This window comes from Nipponia nippon, unplaced genomic scaffold (assembly GCF_047370975.1).
Source record: "Nipponia nippon isolate SJK-2023a ecotype South Korea unplaced genomic scaffold, ASM4737097v1 scaffold_1, whole genome shotgun sequence".
NCBI classification, from domain to species: domain Eukaryota; kingdom Metazoa; phylum Chordata; class Aves; order Pelecaniformes; family Threskiornithidae; genus Nipponia; species Nipponia nippon.
The window spans coordinates 75,784,750-75,805,962 of record NW_028262290.1 but is presented as its reverse complement, the minus strand read 5'-3'; the positions used below and the strand labels follow the sequence as shown (position 1 = coordinate 75,805,962).

The 21,213-nt window shown below is 44.7% G+C and overlaps 1 protein-coding gene across 15 annotated transcripts in view; it reads right to left on the bottom strand.

Moving 5' to 3' along the window:
- The window catches only part of COBL (cordon-bleu WH2 repeat protein), a 223,226-nt gene extending 204,096 nt beyond the window's left edge, over positions 1-19,130 (bottom strand). For 7 of the 15 annotated variants that reach the window (XR_015705259.1, XR_015705263.1, XR_015705261.1 and 4 more), the window contains exon 1: positions 18,356-18,683. Coding sequence is in view for 10 of the 15 variants with exons in the window: in XM_087759993.1 (XP_087616119.1) it covers positions 18,356-18,399 (44 nt within the window). In the remaining 5 variants the exon portion in view is untranslated. Of the gene's footprint in view, positions 1-18,355; positions 18,684-18,703; positions 18,892-18,937 lie in introns of those variants that run through there. The other 8 variants (XM_087760002.1, XM_087760048.1, XM_087760038.1 and 5 more) reach the window with 4 other exon arrangements.
- Positions 19,131-21,213: the final 2,083 nt, after the last annotated feature.

Below are 21,213 nucleotides of genomic sequence, written 5' to 3'. Positions count from 1 at the left end.
TGAAGTTATTGTCTGTTTCTTACCTATACGTGCAATGGACAGCGCTCTGCTGCAAAATTACATGGGGGTGATCCGCAGCTTTATAGGTCATTCATGATGTTGTTATCACACATCATACATGAAATTAGGAAGCACTAGAAAATGACATGCAATGGTACAAACAAGTTGAGGAGAATTTGGCCAAATAGGAATTCTCTGGGCCTGAATATCTAGTCCTGTCTATGAAGAAAATACAATTGTTCGAGAAGTGTTAAGGTACATTGGAAATGGGCTGCTTTCAGAAAAGCGAGCAGATCAGATGAAATTCTGGAATACAGAGAGTCTCGCACGCAGAGACCGCGCAGTGCATTCTCATGCTTAGACGTGACATTAAACTCTGGAAATGAAAAAAAAAAACGGACACTACCCAAAGCTTCAAAACTAACATGCCAGATACAAGACAGCAGATACAAATCAATGCAGCAATGAGTATTTGAATAACTACATGATTTTACAGACAGTAACGCAAAGGCTAATTTTTGTTACACTCGTTTCTTTTAAAAAAGTATTACATTACGTTAAAAAAAACCCAAACCCACAAACCGCAAATCCCACACATCAAACTCGTAGCTGCTGTTGGCCTGGTGATCACAAAGAACTGCCTAACTGTCGCCCTTCTCCATCCCACCTGCTTCCCGACAGGCAGCGGTCTCGTCCAGCACATCAGCTACGCAGCAGAACATTTTGAATCCCCACTAGAATGGGGTGTATTGTCTGGAGGATTTACACCAAGCTACTCTGTTTTTCCATTAACGCTAAATTACAGTAATGTGTACAAAGAGGGAAAAGCAATTCCTTGCCAAAAGGCAGCTAAGGAATCACACTCCTTAACTTCTCTGTAAAAGAGCTACCAGAGAGCAACTTTCCTCCCGCCCTCCCAAAATAAAACCGCCCCCATGCATGTACTTGGAATTGAGTAACACTATACGGTCTTCACACATATATGCACTACTCTACCATAGACACGAACACGTTAATTAAAACTTGATAATGTTATGTGTGTATACACATACACACACAAAAACCAAGCAATACCTCCGCCTCTTCCTGACAGGTTATATGAACTCAACGTTCTTCCATATTTAGGCTAATATAAATAGCCACCACACAGTCCAAAACTGGTTACGCTTTTTTTCCCTTGGGCTTCTGTACTCCCAGAGAAACCCACTGACTTCAGCTTGTTCCCTCTCTTTTACACAGACGCTTAATTCTTCAGGAAAAAGGAGGGAAGACCTAGTCTAGTTGCCAGGTTGTTTAGCAAAAAAGGATTCTCAAATGAAAACAGTTGCTTGAAAGTTTCTTCTTCATCCTTTCCAGCATAGGAAAGCCTTGAACTGGAGATCCAGCTTGTGCATCCCTCTCTGAAATAGCCGAGAGATTTGCATCTAGAAGGGGGCTCCTGTCAGAATCATCTTTACGACCTGGAGAGCCTTTCCTGACATCTTAACCGAAAACCTCGCTGCCAGCCCCAAAGCCTTAACTTTCACCTGACCTTCAGTCAGCTCCTGGCACTGGTGTGGAAATACCAGCGGAGGATAGCTGAACAGGATACAGCACCTTCGTACGCTAAATCACTGTTGTGTGGGTGTCCAGACGTGAGTTTGGAGAGGGTTCATTTGCTTTTTTTGTTTTGTTTTGGGTTTGGGGTTTTTTTGGTTTTTAAATCTCAGCCACTGTCTCAGACCACCACAATCTCACTTTGTTGAGTATAATCCTGCCGACGACAAGGCTTTCACTGGTATAGGCACGCTAGTCAGCTAGGAGGCTTTTTTCCCCTCCACAAGAAAGCTTTTTTCCCTGATTAACAAAGATATTCCAGAAGCTTTTGGTGTACGCTGGGGCCATGGTATGCAGGTACCCTTTTTCTATCTGTATCATTTTTGTACCTGTTTATATTAGGAAGTTGAATCATTTTCACCACATTGACAAGCAGGGAAAAAAAAAAAAAATGACATATTCTTCAATGTGGGGAAATGGTGACTTGTAGATGCACACACTTAAAGAATCATTGGCATAAAGAAATATATCGTTTTTCAACATAAAGCCAAGTCAGACAGTGCTCCTCGCCATAGCTGAGTCCATAGTATTGCAGCGGGCAAAGGTGTGCTGTAGTTGGGGGGCACAAAAGAGCAGAGTGTGGCGAGCTACACCAAACATTTGGATAGATTACAACCACATATCAGCAAGAGACTTAAGACAAATTAAAGTTTCATCTCCCAAATAAATAGCACTTTTCTGACAGTTCTCGTAATTATTTTTTTTCCCCCGCTGATGTTTGTTTATTCGGATTCTCCTGCTTGGCTACTGCTTAACATACATCACTTATTAGTCATCATTATTCAGTCACGATTTAGGGTCTCATCCAGTCACGATGTGATCTATTTCTGACTCCAGTCAATGGTCGACACCTATTACTGTTAAAGGTGGAAACAGAACATAACCCTGGGATTGCTAATGGTGCCCTTATAATGTTATTTGCTTTTCCACAGGTCTTTCAGTGTTTTTTACTTAACTCTGTAACTACAACACTGCCAGCAATCTCCTTGCACTTGCAGTCATTTACCAATTTCATGCCTTAATAAGAAAAATGCCACACAATAACAACAATTTATAAAAGCAGACTGCACTTTCAACGAAAACGAGTTGCCAGTCACTCCACAAATAAACATCCTCGCGGCTTTCCTTTGAGTCACAAGCAAAGAGCAACTAGATGCTAGAAACTCTGAATAACCCACACACCCACGCTACATGCGGCTAAAGAAGATCATTTCCCAGCAGACATTTGTGGACTTGTTACTAACGATCCAGCTGCTAATTTAGCATCTGCTCTTGTTCTCAGGTTACCAGCAGGTCCCTCCCTACCTCACAACCCCACTCTGAATGGGGCATACTCACGCACAGCTTTGCTTCTTTAAAATACACTGGTATATTTAGCAACAGTAAGCGACTTTACACGATAAGGAGGAGGCATGGTTCAGATTAAGTAGGTAAATAAAACTCAATCAAGTTAATCAAAAGCAGGCTTCACAAAACAAAAGTCTTTTTGATTTGGTCATTTCAAGAGAGATTTGAAGGAGGAAAAAAAAGCTTTGTATTTTACAACTTAAACTAGGGAGGGGAAAAATATGATATTTTTTCCCCTCCCCTTTCTCTAAAGGGCAACTTGCTGCAGTTTATTTACACTAGAATTTCTTCACTATGAAACCAAAACATGCAAGTTATGCCACGTATTTTTGCTGTATAAAGTGAAAAATCTCGTATTTTCACAAGTATTTTCTTTTAGGACTGGATTCAGACATTAAAACGTTACTTTCAGCTTTGCTGCAAAATGAAACTGTCACCAGGAAAGAAAAGTTCTGAACTTTCACTCAAGACTAAGTCAGTTTTGTAGATTAAAAGGTCCCTCCTCTTTGTATACTACATTTAATTTCATTACTAAAACTGAACTTCATGACTTATATAATGGTATCATGAAGTTACACAACATTCACTTGTTTAGATTACTAAAAAATTTTGAGACGGGGTGAAAAACAATTAATGTACTGAAGTATTAAACCAATATAACTCCATTTAGTGAATACATGCATACAAATTGAGCCACTTTGTGACAAAAATAATGAAGTATTAAATGCTATTTAAAAATGAAAACATTTTTCACTGTAAAAAAATAAGTGCATTATCACCAACTCAGTTCCTTCATTTAAGTGTTCATTGAAATACTGTTCTATTAGAATACATTTCTTTATGCAAACTGTAATAAAGATGGTGCGTTATGAATTACAGACTGATTTAAGCACAGAGACATACTCAGACATAATAAATGAATTGATGCCAATATTTAGATCAGTAACCAGAGGTCATATGGCTTGTTATCAATTTTATGTAATTACAAAGGTGTGTATCAGAATACACTCATATTGTCTAAGCTTGAAGAGCTGGAATCAGACTAAGTGAGAAAAAAAAGTAATTCTGTTCTTACCTAAATCCTACCTATAGGCCTAAATCTAAGCTTTTTAAGTGTTTCTTCGAACATATTCGTTGTAAAATTTACATCTAATAATGTGTAAAACTTCATGATTATTACTATACCTAGACAAGTTAACTTGTTATTTCATGAGCGCATTTTTTCCCCTCTTTTTTCTGCAGCACAGGAACCCCCGGTGCGAGAAGACAGCACAGAGAACTGAAAGACGTCAAGGGAAAAAAAAAAAAGACAAGCGGCTTGAGGAAAGTGATTTACACAGCCCTGCGCTTCTAAACCTTTCCTTTATCCTATGCCCAGCTGTGTCTTTACACGCACTCCTGGGTTTGGGACTTTGTGGGCCTACGTCAGCAGTAAGGACACCATTAGAGGCATCAAAGCATCGTTGAAGCCTGCCTGGGAGTCACAGCTCTGCTAAGAGCTATGGGTTTGTGGATGAGACATGGAAGGACCAAAGAGCACGAGACCGAGCCAAGCGTGGCCGTGAGACGGCAACCCATGGCAGAGGGAGCTCCTTCCAACGCTTTTATAACGCAGCCCCCGAGCAGCGATAACTTTACTCCAGATACAAGTTCAAGTACGCAATTCTCCTCTTCTGTCATGCCACAAAATTAGAAACTTGCAAGAGAGAATTAAAAAGGCCAGGAGGAATAAACTTCATTATCAAGGGACAGTTTCATTTTTTCCAAATGTTTTCTCCAAGAGAGCTCTATTTACTCTCAGCTCCCAGGGATGTACACGTACTTTCAGACAATGTTAATAAAACCATGAAGATCTGAACTCCACCACTTGTGAAATCTGCAGGCACCACTGCCAAACCACAGAAACACGCTGACCGTGTCTCGTAAGCACCGAGCGATACAAGCCAATAGAGAATTTCAGGCAATTTTGAGTCTGTATCAGATGTCAACACGGCTGCAACCTACTGTGCAGCAATAAAAATGAATATCCCTTGGTCCTCATCTTCCACGTGCATTTTGAGGAACACAAGCCACCTCCCAAATTTAGTTTCAACTTACAGTACCGCCCCCCCTAAATAAGGGCAGTTTCATCAGGGAACACTTAGTTTCCCCCTGTACAGAAAATTTTATAATCTATAAGCTTGCATGGTCTCTCAGACCATTGTCCCCATAAATCCATCCATGACTTCAACATTTGCTTGATGTAAATAGATTTCAGAACAATTCTGGAAGGAATGGCACAGCTGTATGACACAGTGGACACACCGGCTCCAGAAGCAAGATCCCATACGGTAGCATTTATTTCCAATATTACTCAACACATGTTGCCCAAAGCACAGCTTATAATCTTCCATCTGCAACTCCATGTGAAATATGAACACATTAGTTCAGAGATAGGCTGCGATTTTCAAAGAATCCTAAAATAGTCACACATTTGCTTTTAAATGCCGTGAGAGCTGACCAAACCAGTAGGATCAAAGAGAAATCTATTTCTTTCTACAAGCAGTAAAACAGATCAGTGCCAGGCGCGCATTCTCCCCTGTGCTACCCGTTGGTACAAAGGCTTGCTCCTGAGCCTACCTATATGCAAGGACTAAAGCTCTGCATGAAGCACCTGCACCCTAAGCCCCCCTCGCACCGCTCCCAAGCAGTTAACCACTCACCAACGTCACGCAAAGCAGCCTCCAAAACAGCTCCTGTGTGGACCTCTCTATGCCTATAGAATTTAATTCTGCAGAATTGAGATATTTTCTATGATAAGCACTATGGAACAAATCTCGGGCACTTCAAAAGGCACAAAAGGAACATGAAGTCTCCAACTCACTCAGGTCCTTGAGTTTTGTAAGAATGTTCGTCTGGTTGCTGGATGATAAGACAATACTATTTTTACTCTCTTAACTGCATCACTATAGTACAATTGAATACCACTGAACTTACTCTTTTTCTTTCTATACATGGTGAGGATATCCTTGGTAAAACGAAAAAGCTGCATAGAAAATAGAGAAAAGTCTCTCCAGGGAGTTTTAAGGTTTTAACCTTAAAAAATGCTTGGTGAAAGCAATTTAATGCAGGAAAACCCCTGTTGCTGATTTGGGGTTTTGTCTTCAAATAAACATGCTTATGAAAGATTTATAAATATTTGAATACTGTTGCACAGGTATAGCCAGGTGCTAAACAGGGCATAAGGGGTTTCTTTGCAATCTGAGCTTCCACATTATGTTTTCCCAAGTAACTCTGCCTACCTCTTCCTGGCCAAGCCGGGAAGGAAAATTCAGTCTCCATGCTAGTGACACATTCGTTACCATCTGCTCAGGAAAAAAAGAAACAGCATAGGCTAGATTATTTCTCCAAGATTAATCAAAAGGCTGAAGTACAAAAGATAACCTATAAAAGAGAAGAAAGAGAATGTATTTCCCCTTTTCAACTATTTGGGTCAGTCACTTGAAGGGCTGATCTGTACCAGAGGCTGACGTGCAGGTCCTCTCTAACGATGGCAGAACAGAGCTCTGCCCCCAGGCATTGTACATGGCCTCCTATTCAAATTTGGCACCTCAACTCTGCACACAGGGACTACTTACGCGAAGACAGCTTAATATTTTATACACAGCACAGAGTTGTTTGTCCTGTAACAATACAGGCAAGTGGGAATTTACATTAAAAAATAATTAATGAAAACTCTTTATACATACACTGCTTTTTTTAAGAGGTTAATTACCCCCCCCCCCCAAAAAAAAAAAAGAAAATAATTCAGTGCTGCTTGTCTCTTTCCAGGTAAATTTAAGCTAAACTGTAACATATGAAGTAGTTTAAGACCTCCCCTCCCCCAATCACTTCAATACTAAACTGAATTTAAAAATCTGAAATTATTCTCAGGTAGCAAATTAGTATATAAATAATTGGCAACGCACCGCAAGCAGTATTTCTTTCCAAGTAACTTCTTATGAAAATGAAGCAGCATGGGGAATTTACGGTGCTTTTCATGGAAAGAAACCCACAGTATCTGTATAAACAGGTTTTATACTCCAGGCAGTTTTATATTTGTAAAATATTTTCCAGTAGACCTGGATCTCATTTTTAATAAGAGAAAGTATGGTATTTAACCACTTGAATGCAAAGAGTCTTCATTCCAAAATAACTATGGCTAATTTGAGAATACACAATAATAAACAACTATATAGATGAGCATATTCTTAAATAAGGCTGGCATAATGGCATGACAAGTTGCGGGCTTTTCAAAAATTATTAGCACTATCTGGTCTTGCAAAAAGAGCAAGTGAGAACAGAAACAAGTGACCTCTTTATCCTTAACCAGTACGAACAGTATCTTGTTGGTGTCCAAGAGGTCTTTAGCTGTAGAACACCAGTGGAAAGATGGCACTTTGAAGTTTACCATCAGGTAAATAAAGAAAAGCAACCACAGGTGGAGAATATAGGGGAATATGGGCACTCAACTCACCTATCTTTACCTACACACACAAACTCACCCCCCTTTAGATCGAGATACCTAATTTTTGTTACTTCAACATAAAATATTAACCAGAACTCCGGTAAAGAGACAAGAGCAGTGTGCACCCACAGCTCTTTCACCAGTCTGCCCAAGCGAAGCCCATGCCGGTCCCTCTCCCACCTGCTCGACGCAGGAGCAGACCCAGAGATTTCAGCGGAGCTGTTTGGGGGTTGCACACCTCAGCCTGGCAAGCGAAACAGAGCAAAACCGAACTCCACAGGCCTTTCAGCTCTAAAGCTGAATATTAAGGCAATGGGAACATAGCTGTGCCCCGCTCTGCTCCATGCTAAACGGGTCTTATAAATTCAAGCTGCTTCAGAGCAGCTGACCACAGCCCCATTTCCAATATTGCATTAAACAATTAACCACTGCTTTTGCTGCACTTCATTCTCTGGCAACTGCAAGCAGACTCCCTGTCTCTGTCCCAAAAGAGGCCAATAAACCATGGGAACAGACAGGCTCTGAATCTGCCTGGCCTCTACTAGTCATTTGGTACAACACTATGCTAACAGCCTTAAAAAAAAAAAAAAAAGAAAAAAAAGGGGGGAAAAAAAAGAAATGTAAAAAAAAAGGATGCTTCTAAGAAAAACCAAAATCCCTGGTTTGCCTTATATGAGGCTGGAGGAAAAAAAACCTTCAAAACAATGCAAAGAAACAACGTGGCTGGGGTGAGGGGGGAAGACCCCGTATTTTGATCCTGGCATCAAGTGCTAAAACCCACTGAGACACTGTTTATTAATTGCAAAATAGGACTACTAAAAGCAAAGAAATAAAGTAACAGTTGTGATTCACTGATATTCAATTATTTCCAAAATTCACAATTTGTCCTCTTCAGAAAGAAGAATTTTTCACCAAAAGTATAATCAATTTTCCTTAGAAGATTAATTTTTCCCAATACCTGTGAGGTTGAAAACTGGGTATATGCTAGTTGCAGAATAACTAACTGCTCTTTCAGGAAGGTATTCTCTTGTTTCTTACAAATCCATGCAAGAGTTGGAAGAAGGATTAAATTAACTGTATTTGCTTAAAAGTTAAGAAGAAAAGCAACTTTACTTTTGTCATGAAATGGTTTAATCATCACCGTATAGTTCTAGGACTGTGCTTGGATATTCTAGATAGTTTTACGAAGGTGATAGAATCTACAAGACTTGAAACGAAGGGACAAAATAAGCCAACTAAATTTATTACTTAAAACTGCAGTATAACTTTTTATCCTCCTCCTAAATACACAGTAATTTGTAAAATTCACAATTCTCTAAATTTAAGATAAAATACTGTTCTGTAATTACCTACATAACAGGGGAGGCATGCCTATTGCCTTTTTTTCTTGCTATTTTTAAGTTTTATTCTGAACTCTCTATCCATCACGCACAGATACATCTGTGGTTGTCTCGCAACAGAGAAGTTAGGTTTGATAAGAGGAAAGGAATTTTGCATTCACTTCTTATACTCAGGAATAACAAACTTGATCTGAAGACAGCAATCCTCAACTTACTAATGTAAGCGCAGGAGCAAAAATGTCATCTGGTTTACGAAAGCCCTGATGGAGTTTGAGGATGAAGTCCTGGCACACTCTGGTTTCTCCCCAGTGTCCCTGTGCCAGGCTGACCTCAGGCAAGCCCGCTACGACAGACAGCCCAGTGCCGGAGGATCTGCAGCTTCCCTGGGTACAGGAAGGTTTTGGGACTCACTGAGGACAGGAACTAGTCCCAGTTTGTCTCCCTCTGGCCAAGGCACTACCCAGGGAATGAAGATGCACAGTAGACCTTAAGGAGCCATAAAAAAAGACCATAAAAAGACTGCATGTCTCGAAAAGCACAAGGTTATGCACATCTGACATCGTAACACTATTTTAGCATGCGATGCTGCTCTGTGTGGCAATGAGATGACCAAGTGGCTCTCCAGTTCAGCTCAGGCAGAGAAACAGAGGTAATTAAAAGCAAGCAAAATAAATAATTGTGTTAATTACAACACTGGCAGTTTAGCAACATGATCTGACCTATTTGTAGCTGTATTTAATCAATTAGTAGAGTCAGTCTTAGGAGCACTGGAAGGTGTCACAGGACCAAGATTTTAATCACAGCAGAAGCCAAAAGCTGGTCTCCTTCCCAAGGAGAAAGCCCTGTCCTAGCAGGGACGGATCAGAGCATTCGTCAGCAGCGACTGTGAGCAACACCAGGAGCCCGGTTAGAGCAGAGAAAGCTGTGCTGACACTGAAACATGAGCTGTACCCCCAGGGAACCGGGGAGTAATTTATTTGGCATCCATGAAAGCGTAGGCTTGGTACCAAGTACCATGAGAAGTTACTCAAAAAAAAAAAGGGGGGGCGGGGGGAAAGAAGGAATCTGGTCACACCAAGATATTCCCTCAACACCCAGAACCACTGCTGTGCCGTTCAGAAATAAAGCACCGCAACAGGAGGAGAGATCGAAGAAAAGCACAGAAAACAGTTTTTTCTTCCACTTTGGCTTAAACTATTTATTGATTTTGGAGACTCCTGTCGTGGCACTCAGACAAAACCAGAAGGGAAAATACATGTCCCATGCACAGTAAGATCAGACATGCCATCCTTGATGTATTTACCTAGGTGGTTATTTTTGCTGCATATGCAAGACACTCACTTCAAACAAAAAAGAGAAATGCAGAAAGAAAAGCCACCTAAGCACAGAAGTAAGAACAAAAATGAAATAATATGTTTTATTATCAAATAACTTGGAGCTTTTACTATCTTTTTGGAACCTGCTAAAGCAGGAAAAAAATAATGCTTATTATACCCCAAAATAACTCTACACAAGAGAAATAAAAGAAATATTAGTATTTTAAAGGGTCTTGAACAGAATTTACTACTTTATTTTCTGTTACATTAGAAAGCCACTACCATGGCTCCCAACAGACCTCAGGGGCGAGCACAGAATACCCACTGCGGGACGTGTGGGGCGGGAAGGAAGAGAACATCTTTTAAAACAAAAGTCATCTAGATAATCTAAAACAGAGCTCTTTGCAGCTCTCCTCCTGTGTCCCTGGAGAAGTTGGCTTTGACCGAGCCGACTCTGCATTTGGTGGATCTTACATACACCGCAACACGAGAACCTCTGTGCAGCCTTGGAGGAGAAACTCCTCCTCATGTCACCATCACACCATCTCCTAACACCATGTAACACAAGTACCAAGGAGAAATCCAGCAGTCTCACCCCAAAAAAGCAAACTGCCTTTTCAGAGGAAAGGGGACCAGCAGACTAACAGGAATGACTGTCAGATCTGGGAGATGGCCGCAAATGATCATCAACGGTGCGTTTGTACTCAGGCCTTTGAATTTTGTTGTTCTCTAGTCTAACTAAACCATCAAAAAATTATTAACAAAAAAGCAATAATATAAAGAGGTTTTATACTGTCTTACTATGAATGGTAGCACATATGTTTATTAAAACAATGTTTGAAAATTCAGAAAGCATCTCATCAACCACCAATGTTACCCGTTTTAAATCTCTATGTATTTGTGTGAACTTCAAAAAAGAAGAAAAAAAGAAAAAGTCAGTAACCCTAGATCACCAAAAAACAACAGAGCTCTACCCTTCTGGCTCCACTTCACAATAACACATCAGTAACAGTCAATCAGATCAGCATGCATTAATATAAATAAAACCCAACACATAGTGAAGGAAAACAGGTATGGCAAACAGAGAATCATACTGCTTGTTAGTCACCCTTGCTGAAAACATAAAGTAACGCTTATCTAAGTGATTGGTACTTGCTGTTGAACCTTACAATATGGCTATATTTAGAACACTGATAACATAAAATGTAATTTTCTTCCTCAAGCTCCGTACCAGTGGTATGCCTTTGCATCTTATTTGTTTATTTTATTGAGTAAAGGAAGTTTTCGCTGTCAGTGCCACAAAACCAGCATGGCTCAGAAAGACCACATTTTCTTCGAGCCTTTGGGTCACTGCTAGAGCTTGCTATGGGAACATCAGTTGCAACACAACAGCTTCAGCAATAGTGAGGCTTGTGTTTATTTGGCTTCTTGCTCGAAGAAAAAGGGAGGACTGCAGGCTGCCAGGTGGTCCTGGCAAATTGGTGTAGCAAAAGCTACTGCAGGTTTAATCCTCAGCCCTTCCTGTGCCAAGCAGGTCCTTAAATGTGGTTTTTCTGTAAGCAAGTTCCCTAATGACCTGGCTGCTGATTACTTACACGAGGGACTCTCCATCACACCTTCCTGAGCCGTTCCTCTTTGCATACGCCACAGTAACACGGAGAGAGAAAGGCAGAGCAACTCACAGAGCAACTTTATAACTTAACACAGGTCAATCTCCTTTAATAAAAATAAGACACTGGAGAACGCAGAACTGAACCTGAAAATGCAGTCTGCCTGCTGCACCTCTGGAAATACCTCAGGCCCAGCCTACACCAAGTTCTCACTTCATTTGCACCTTTCCTACCTGCTTTAATGATGCTCACCGCCTATTAAAAAAAAAAAAAAAAAGGTATGCCAGAGTTGTATCATTTTTTGACTGCCAGAGAAAGCTTTATAACTCACATTTCATCACTGAAACTGTCAAAGGAGACTGCCAGCTCTCTTCCATACAACACATCGCAAGGAACACGTAAAGCACAGCTTAGCACGCAAATATCAGGTTGAATTTACAGGGTCAGCAGCAAGAAGTAAGATTTTTTTTATCCTGTAGACGCTCTCAATCTGGCAGCTATAGCGAGAACAAAGGAACGTAAAAAGAAAAAACATTCTCGATCCCTTTTTTTTTTCCCCACTTCTCCGATTATGATGACTGCTCTGCACAAACGCACAGCATCATTAGCTGGGGGAATAATGAAACTGAAAAGACGACGTTTCTGGTGCATGGGGACTAAAAGCAGGTACGAGATGCTGTCAGCGCCATCGCAGCACGGCCCTGCCACGCAATCTTTGTGACTCACTCCTTGGCATGGGTTAAATCCCTGCCTCATCGCTGACACTCTCATGCTGAAACTATGACAACAACATACTATTCCCAGCATCACTTATTTAATGATAAGCAGCCTGGCTCACTGGGCAACTAACAGCTCTGGTAACACTCTATACATAAAAAGTATTAACGTGTTAATAAGGGTTGCAATTTCCATTAGCTGGAAATGCAGCTACTTTTAAAAGATCCTTAAATCACAATTTGTGATTTTTAAATCACAAACCACAAAGCTGGAAACACAGATTTTAAGTCTTTTCCCACTCCTAAACTCTTAATGCAGGAGCTGGCTCAAGCCGCTACAGAAAAATAAATTTCTAAAGACCCCTCAATCTCTTAGAAGCAGCATTAAAGTGTGAAAGCTGTCAATTTTCATGGAAATCACAATGCCAGGGCAACACAAAAAGCTGCAGTATACAGAACACAGCCATTGCCAGAAAATCAAGTGTTTGCTGATGCTAACACAGTAGTAGCTAAAGTCCAGACACAGAGGAATACTTGTTAAGGCACTGAATTGTGATGCAGGAGAAGTGAGGTACTTCCCTAACTCTGCCACAGGCCTCCTGGCTGCTTTCGGAGCAGGTCATGTAAATGCGTTCACACTTCTGCCTACATGAATAAACTGGAGTCTCCCATGTGTATTTCTTTAACCCAAAATAATGCTAAGAAGCCTTCATAAATGCTTCCAAGATAATTCAAGTCTGCAACAACAGGAGTCTTAAATACTTACAACATCATAGATGTTTAAGAATATGTACACGTATTCAAGAAAATTCTCATTCCTTCGAAGGCAAAAAAAAAAAAAATCCCTTAATTCTGGCCATAATCATACACTGTGATCTGAATTACTCAGCAAAAAGCATTATACCACTTCTCTAGCAAGATTAACTACGCACAAGGCAGCCATGTATTTACTGACCTAACTTCAAGATAAATATTTAAGAAGTTGTTTTTCCTTCATGGTCAGCATCACCTAAAAGTGCACCCATGAGAGTGCTCTAAATTGTAATTAACACCCCCTCTCCCCACCTTTACCTAGCGCAGCATCCTGCAATTCACTGCAGTTGGTGCAGCCTCCCCAGATGGGGTGGCCGGTAGAATCTGTGCCATCCAAATGTAGCACCACCTGCTGCTGAGCAGTACAGTGCTTTCATAAAGACAAGCAATTTGACTAAGATGTAAACTTAGAGGAGCAAAAGCTGCAGGAGAGTGAAGCTGGAATTACAAGGGAAAGACATGAAGAACAAACGAGACAGGTGACAGCAAGAAAAAAAAGGTTCGATTTCACCCAACAGTGGCAGGGGTAGCATAGAAGAGCAGGATGAAAAAATACAAAAGACAACCATGGGAAAGGAAATAATGCGAGACAACTGGGAGACTGGGAGAGTGAAAAGAAATCCTGAATATTCTAGACAGCCCAGAAATGAAGGAGACCTTAAGAAGCCATCTATTTCATGCTCTACTCTGGTACAAGACTAACATATTTCTGACAGAAAGGAAAAAGAAAAAAAAAGGGGGGGAAAAGTACGACAGGAGAAGTAGGAAACTGGAATTCAGAAAGAACAGCTGTCAGGACTGGATTGCATCACATTTATCTCACCATTTAGCTTATTCTTACAATTAGCTTGCTTATCTTCAGCAAACCTGAGATATTAGTCATGACCAAAACCACAAATGTCTTCCAGTATATCGTCAACAGTTATATTCATATAGAGGTGCAAAACACAGTAAAAATTGCCTTGTTTCATTTTATGCAATAGCAAGCACAATTCTGTCACCGTTACCTGAGTTTTATTTGATGTGATGTATCTCTGCTAACACAAGAAGAAATACTTTGGACCCAAATTACTTGTGAGAGGAGGACAGGGCTAATTCTGCTGCAGTGCTAAAAAAACCTATTACAGAGAAATTCCTTGCCTCAGGTGTGCACATAATAAGCACCGTCTGAATTCTGCAGGAGCAGTTCACGTACAAACGGGGACACGCCATGAAGGATAACGCCAAAAGCACAAGTGGCAGTCTTGCAACTGGCCAAGGCAGCAACCTTCAAAGCAGGTACCACTCTGCTACTCCACATTTCTAATTGCAGTCACCATCCTTTGCCATCCAGTACTCTGCACGTTACACTGAAATCTCATATAAATACAATGCAGAGGAAACATACAAATTGCCCGGTTTTCCAATTTTGATTTACAGATTACTTACATCGCTTTCTCAGTCTACCCTGAATCTTATAACATCCGAAGGTGAGATAGAGTACAGTGTAAGCAGTGATACGCAGATGTTCACATAGATGTTCTGCGGACAACAGTTCCCTCCAGGCTTTTCAAGACAAGGTTTACAAATAATACGCTAAACAGAAGCATATTAACAACTTTTTTTTTTTTTTTTTTAAGCTGGATGTGCAGTTTCACAAAGTAGCCCACCTAACTATGTGGAGCAGGCATAAAAAATTAGGAAAAGGTTGCAACAAGTTGAAATGCGTGACTTGCTCTGTACCTGGAGATTTGCTTTTCCAGGTGCTGCACGTAAGTGTTACTTATGTTTCACAGCCTTTATCTGACTTCCAGGGTCACTTCAATCCAGCAGATAAGTCCCGCCAAAGTAGGTGTGCTAGTGTGTGCCTGTATTTGTTAGTACTATAAAGCCCTGTGAGATAGGGAAGGAAGCTGAAGCACAGAAAATAAAGGTCCTACTTAAAGAAGGCACTCATACATCTTGTTTAACACAGAGGCTTTCACCACACTTGGTGAAGACTCCAGAGGAAGCTTTTCTGTGCTCAGACGTAAAGGCACGGTGAAGGACCCACGAACCACAGGTTTCCATGGGAGATGGAGATGCTTTCAACGACAGGAGAAGATGCTTTGCACTTCACGAGGCTCCTAATGGAGCAGGACAGAATTGATCCTCTAAGTCCTCGTTTTACGCTTGAGCCCTCTACGCCACTTGTGACCAATGTAGGTCAATTATGCCACATTGTGGTCAAAAAAGTCACCAATCAAGACACCCAGAAAGGCCTGTCTCTGCTCTCCCTAATGAAGTAAGGGCAGATGCAGACACCGAGGCAGTAGCTTTTAAACAAGTGTGTTTCTCTCTTCTAGTACCTGTTGCATGATCACAGAAGAATAAATCCTAATTTCTGCTGCTGCTACTGATTCTCTTAAATTCACCTTCATAAGCTAAAATATATGTTAATGAAATAAAGCATTATGGACTTGGTAAAGCTTTACAAAACTCATGCCTGGCAATTAGTAATAAAAAAATTCTTGGTACTGAAGTCTACGACTATTTTGAAACTGAGAAACGGGATAAACCCTGCAACACCAGCACAAACTGTATTTTTCCTTTGCCATTTAGAACAACAAAAAAACTCACCCCATAACAGTATCCTGCTTTTAAATGTGCGATTCTCAAGCAGCCGTGCCATGAAACACACATAGTCAATTTATCTGTGTAAAGCACACAGCAGAGCTGCTCTACCCTGTACCAAATGATACATTAAATTTTTTCACTGTTTAACAAGGGGAACTCCTAATGTTGCTGTTAATGATTTACACAGAGACAAAACAGCTCTGCCTAAATTTGGGAAAAAATTGTGAAGTTGCGGTCATTCTAACCTCCTTTCATAACTGCAAGCTAACCCAATCAATAAGCTGGAAACGTGCATAGCATTTCTTCTGCCATGAAAGGAAGGTATTTCTGTCACAGTGGCCTTAAAAGCCAGCGTTCCCCAGGCACGCTCCACAGATGCGGCTCACGTCTGGATTCATACGGGAACCAACAAGGACAGACGAAGCTGCCCTCTTTTCCTGGCCCTAGTGGATTTCCTCATGGAACGAGTAAAACCTGATTAGGGACCAAACATCCACCGGTTGCCAGTATGGATGTCAGAAACTCCGGGAATTACGCACCATTCAGTGAAACCCACTACTGAGAGCGTGAGCACACCCAGGCTGGGAACCTCTGACTCGCAAGAAAAGGCAACAAGCAGTATTTCACGGCTGAAATCAACTCAGACTAAACAGAGAGGCAGTCCCCGTCGGTGGGCACAACACCTTTGCCACCACCTTCTGCGGGAGCAGATTAGCACCCACACACTTTGCTGCAGAGTATCGCAAGCACATCTTCAACCTTACGACTGGATTCGCCTCCTTGAGCTATGTCAGGAGCGATCCGACTGAAGTTAACGCAGTTCCTGTAATTTCTGCTCCTATACATGATATCTGAGTCTGACTGAGGACAGGTTTACACAGATGAAAGTGGCTACGTAGGATTCAGGAGGTTTGTTCAGAAATGCCCTCAGACTCCAGTGCTCATCTCAGAAATGCACTCGCAACACGCTTTCTCATTTCAAATTCAAACTCTTTAATGAATCTTTAGATACCTAGCAATCAAGAAAAATTTTTAATCAGCACTGCATCTGAGAAATGCTGGTTACTCTTCAAAGCACATGTTTAAATTGGCATCCTAGATCTCCTCTTCATCAGGATTTTAGAAAGCAGCTATGCTACCACATCAGCTAAATACAGAGGGGAGGTACATTGCATCTACTGCTATAGAAAGTTAGCTTAAAAGGTCATGATCAAACAGGGTCATTTTTAACAGGAATTTAGCATTTTATTCATAAAAAGAGCAGCAAGCTATGTCATGCTCTGCAAGTGAAAGAAACATTGCATACATATGGTTTCATTAGTACAGCACTAGTAATGGCATCTTTTCTTCACCTATCGCTCCCTGTTCTACTTTCCGAGTTAGGCACTACAAGACTTCCTATCAAACATAAAACTCAGGAAAATAAACCTAACAAAACTACTGTAGCCCACTAGCATGTACTGTACAGCTGTCTTCTATTTACCCAAAAATTAATTTACGACATAAACGGTTAGAACTAAAAATAAAAAAGCCGCTGAAGCAATCGCAGTCTTTTCCAGCCCGTGCAGACAGTGTGAAGTAGAGCAGTAAATCGCAGCGAGCAGCCAGGGCAGCTCTTAAAACTTGCCCGGCTTCTGCTCTTGACAAAAGAGATCACTTAGCGCTTCATCTTGCTGCTGCTCTCGTTGTTTAATTAACAGACTCATAAATTCACTGCTGGCATAGCCTGCCTTTGCTTCTTCGCTTTACAAACCCCAAATCCACCTGTGGCTTAGACTAGGGCTGACTGTTACTTAGCATTACTACACTACGAGAGCGGTGCCCGGCACCACACGGCTGGAGGAGCCGGTAGCAGCGGCCGGCGCGGCGGTCACCGACCCGCCCCTGACAATTTTTGCCATTTCTAATTCGAGACTGGCAGCGTTTTTCCTCCCTCTGCCGCGGCAGGGCTGAGGGACCCGCGGCCGGGACGGCCCAAAGGACCCTCCAAAGGCTTCTCCCCGGCCCCCCCCCGCCGGCCGGATCCGCCCCGAGGCCCCCAGCGCCCGGCCGCTCCCTCCTCGCCCAGCGCCCCGGCTCCACGCCGCGGCGGCCCGGGACGGGAGCCGCAAGCGCCGGCCGCCCGCCGGCCCGAACCACCCCCTGCCGGGATAAAGCCCCAAACCCAGCCCCGCTCTCCGGGCTTGCAGGCGGAGGGGCAGCGACGGCAGCCGGGTCGGGGCGTCCCTTCCGAAGGGGAAAGGCGAGGCAGGCGCCTTGTCCCCCTCCGGACCTGTCCTCGCCCCGGCTCACCCTGCCGTCCCCTGCTCCCCGGCCCTACCCCTCTCCCCCGGGGCGGGCTAGCGCCCAGCACGGCGGGGCGCCGACACCTGCGCGCCGGCTGCGACCTCGGCGGCTGGCCGCCCCGAGAGCGGGCAGGAGGCGCGGAAGGCACCGAGGCCCGCCGGCCACACGGCTGCTGCCGCTGCCCGGGGCCGCTGCTGCCGGCGGAGGCGGGGGGCGGCCGGTCCGTCGCGGGTCGCGGCGGGTGGCTTACCCGCTGGGGGGCTTGCTGGCCCCGGGGCGCACGAGGGTCTCCATGGCCAGGCCTCCCTCACCGCTTCTTAAGGGACGGGCCGGTCCGGACGCGGTCCCGCAGCGGGGCAGCGGCGAAGGTCCGCGGCGGGGGGGAGCGAGCGGGATTGAGGAGAAGAGAGCAGAGGAGAGGGAGAGGAGTGAGAGCCGGCCTCGCCCCCTCCCTCGCCCCCTCCTCCCCCGCTCCCCGCCCCGCACCGCCGCCGGGCGGCACTGCGCGGGGCGCCGCCACTGCCCAGCCCGGCCGCGAGCGGGGATGCCCCGCCGAGGCGGCACACGGCGGCCCCTCGCCGCCTCCCGCCCGCCTTACCGGGCCGGCAGGGAAGCAACGCCGCGCCGCGGGCACCGACAGCTCGGCTGCGCCCGCCGAGGAAGGGGCTGCCCGGTCGGGCCCCCCGCCTGGCACGGCGGGCCGAGGGTCAGGCGGCGGGACGGGCTGCGCTCACGGCGCGGCCCCCGCGGGGGAGCGGCTGGGCACGGCGGGGTCGGCCGGCCGCTGCCCGCTCAGCGGCCCGGGGAGCGCGGGGGCGGAGGCGCTGCTGACCCGTTTCCATGTGACCGGCCGGGACGAACGCAAACAGGGCGGCCGCCCGCGCCGCGGCGGGGGCGAGGAGGGGATGGGGAAAGCCGCCGGAGAGCGAGGCGGCCGACCCCGCACGCCAGCGCCGGCGGAGAAACCCTCCTGCGCCTCCGCAGCCTGCCGAAACCAGCGCCGGCCCGGCGGGGAGCGACGGCTTTCGTGAGCCTCGCGCCCTGCCCAGCACCTACCGGTGCGGCGCGAGGCTTGCTCCCGGTTGCCTTTATTCTGACGGACGTTTGGGTTTTCCCGGAGGCGGCACCAACAGCTCTTTTAAAATTGGCAGCGGCTTCCGTCAAGTGAGGGGCTAAAGGGCCGCGGCCGGGCAGGCCCGGCAAGGCAGGCCTCTGCTGGGCCCGCAGGCCGGGCGGCACGAAGGGCCTGCTGGCCCAGCCTTCGCGGCAGCGCCGGCGGCATGTTGAACTCTTGCTGCGCTGTTTCAGAAATATTCCCCTCACCCAGGTTCCCCCGGAGAGCAGCCCTACGCTCGTGTGGGAGAGGAGAACCAAGCTGGCGGCGGGGGAGCCTGGCTTATCTTACTGCAGTATGTGCCGGCTCTCGGGTGGGCGCGGCCTTGGGCACCCTGGCCTCTCTCGTGCGTTTCAGGAGTTTCTCCGCTCCCCTCCAACCCTCTCCGTTCGCTTCACCTTGCTTTCGCGGCCATGGTGGGAGGACGGCAAAGATGGCAGATGGGTCAGGCCACCGCCCAACACAGGGACCTGGCAACAGGAGCAAGCAGGCTGGGTAAAGCAACTCGGGCGAGGGACTGCGAAGGGAAGAGGAGGTGCTGCCTGACTTGCCTTGTCATCTGGCTGCCTTGGCGACAGTCCCACAGGTTCTGGTTAGTGGTCACCCCTTTCCCCAAACCCTTCTTTCCCCTCGGGCATGAGGTCATATCTCTGCATATTCCGCCCATCAGAAAGTGTCTTGCCCAGCTCAGTGACCAGCAGCTCCTCTGGCCCCAAAAGTGAGAGTTTCTTCCTCGGCAGACTTGGCAAATCTGGGTCAGAAGCTGCTTGCAAGTGACGGCATTGCTAGCTGCAAGAAACCCCTATCCCAGGCAGATTGTACATATTTTGAAGCATCAGACATTGGATTAATTTGCCAGTAACAGAAAGGAAAAGGACGCATTCATCTTTTCTGTACTACGTGAATGGAAGATTACCGTAAATGCCTACCTTTGTCTTGTACCAAGGCTTTTACATAATGATAAAAATATCTGTTTCTGTGCATTTACCCCAATGTGTAACATGCTTACTGTAGTATAGCCATCCTTAATTTTGTCTTCTCTCACTTTGACAACCTGAGGTCTCCCCTTAATTCCCATCTCCTCAGCAGAGAGTTAAGAGTGCTGCTTTCCGTTCCCTCCCTGACAGATACAGACGGCCTAAGGGCAAGGGAGGCAGCTGGCTGTCCTAGCTAGAGGTAGAGAAACAAAAATACAAATTTGCAGAAGCAAAACATTGATCTCTAATTTCGCTGTTACCATGGGTAGGAGTTGACTGAGTCACCACAGTTCAGTAATTACCCCGGTCATCTGAGCCACATGCCACGGTAATGAGCCACATGCATGCTCCTAATTTGCACCGTTATGAAAATAAATAGGGTAGCTTACATACTTTATTTTGCAAGTGGATTGGTTCAGGGGCTGCACGCTGTCAGTTACCATAGCTCCAGGAATGAATGGTGATCTATCAGATCACGGGAACTTGATTTTATAGCTCTGTTCATCATCTGTTCAGTCATTTTTTATCTCCCCTTTTCACTCCTAAATCTAAGTGAATTCTTCCCTATCCTAGAATAGGTGTTAAAGCTGCACGGACACAAAACCTCTACAGAAACGCCCAAACCTTCCCCTGTCCACATTGTTCGCAAACTACACCGCTCCAGTTATTTCAAGAACCTGAAAGAACTTCCCTTGCCTCAGCTGTAACTTCTGCTCTACTGCGATACACCCGAGCGAAGGTGTAAAGCACAAAACAACAAAACAGTATTTGCTTATTATGTTCACTTCTTTTTATATAGCACAGCAAAAGAGCGAAAGCCTATTAATCACTGAACTGGTGATCGTAACACATCTCCAGAGCGCCAGCAGCACCAACTGCCCATGGCCCCGGTTCTTCAGTCCCGTTTAGCTGATGGAAAAAACGGATGAAATGCAGGGAGCACGCTCTCTGATACGACACGGGAATTTGCCTTTCTCCAGGCTCCTTGGCACTGGGCCCGGCTCTCAAAAAAAGGGC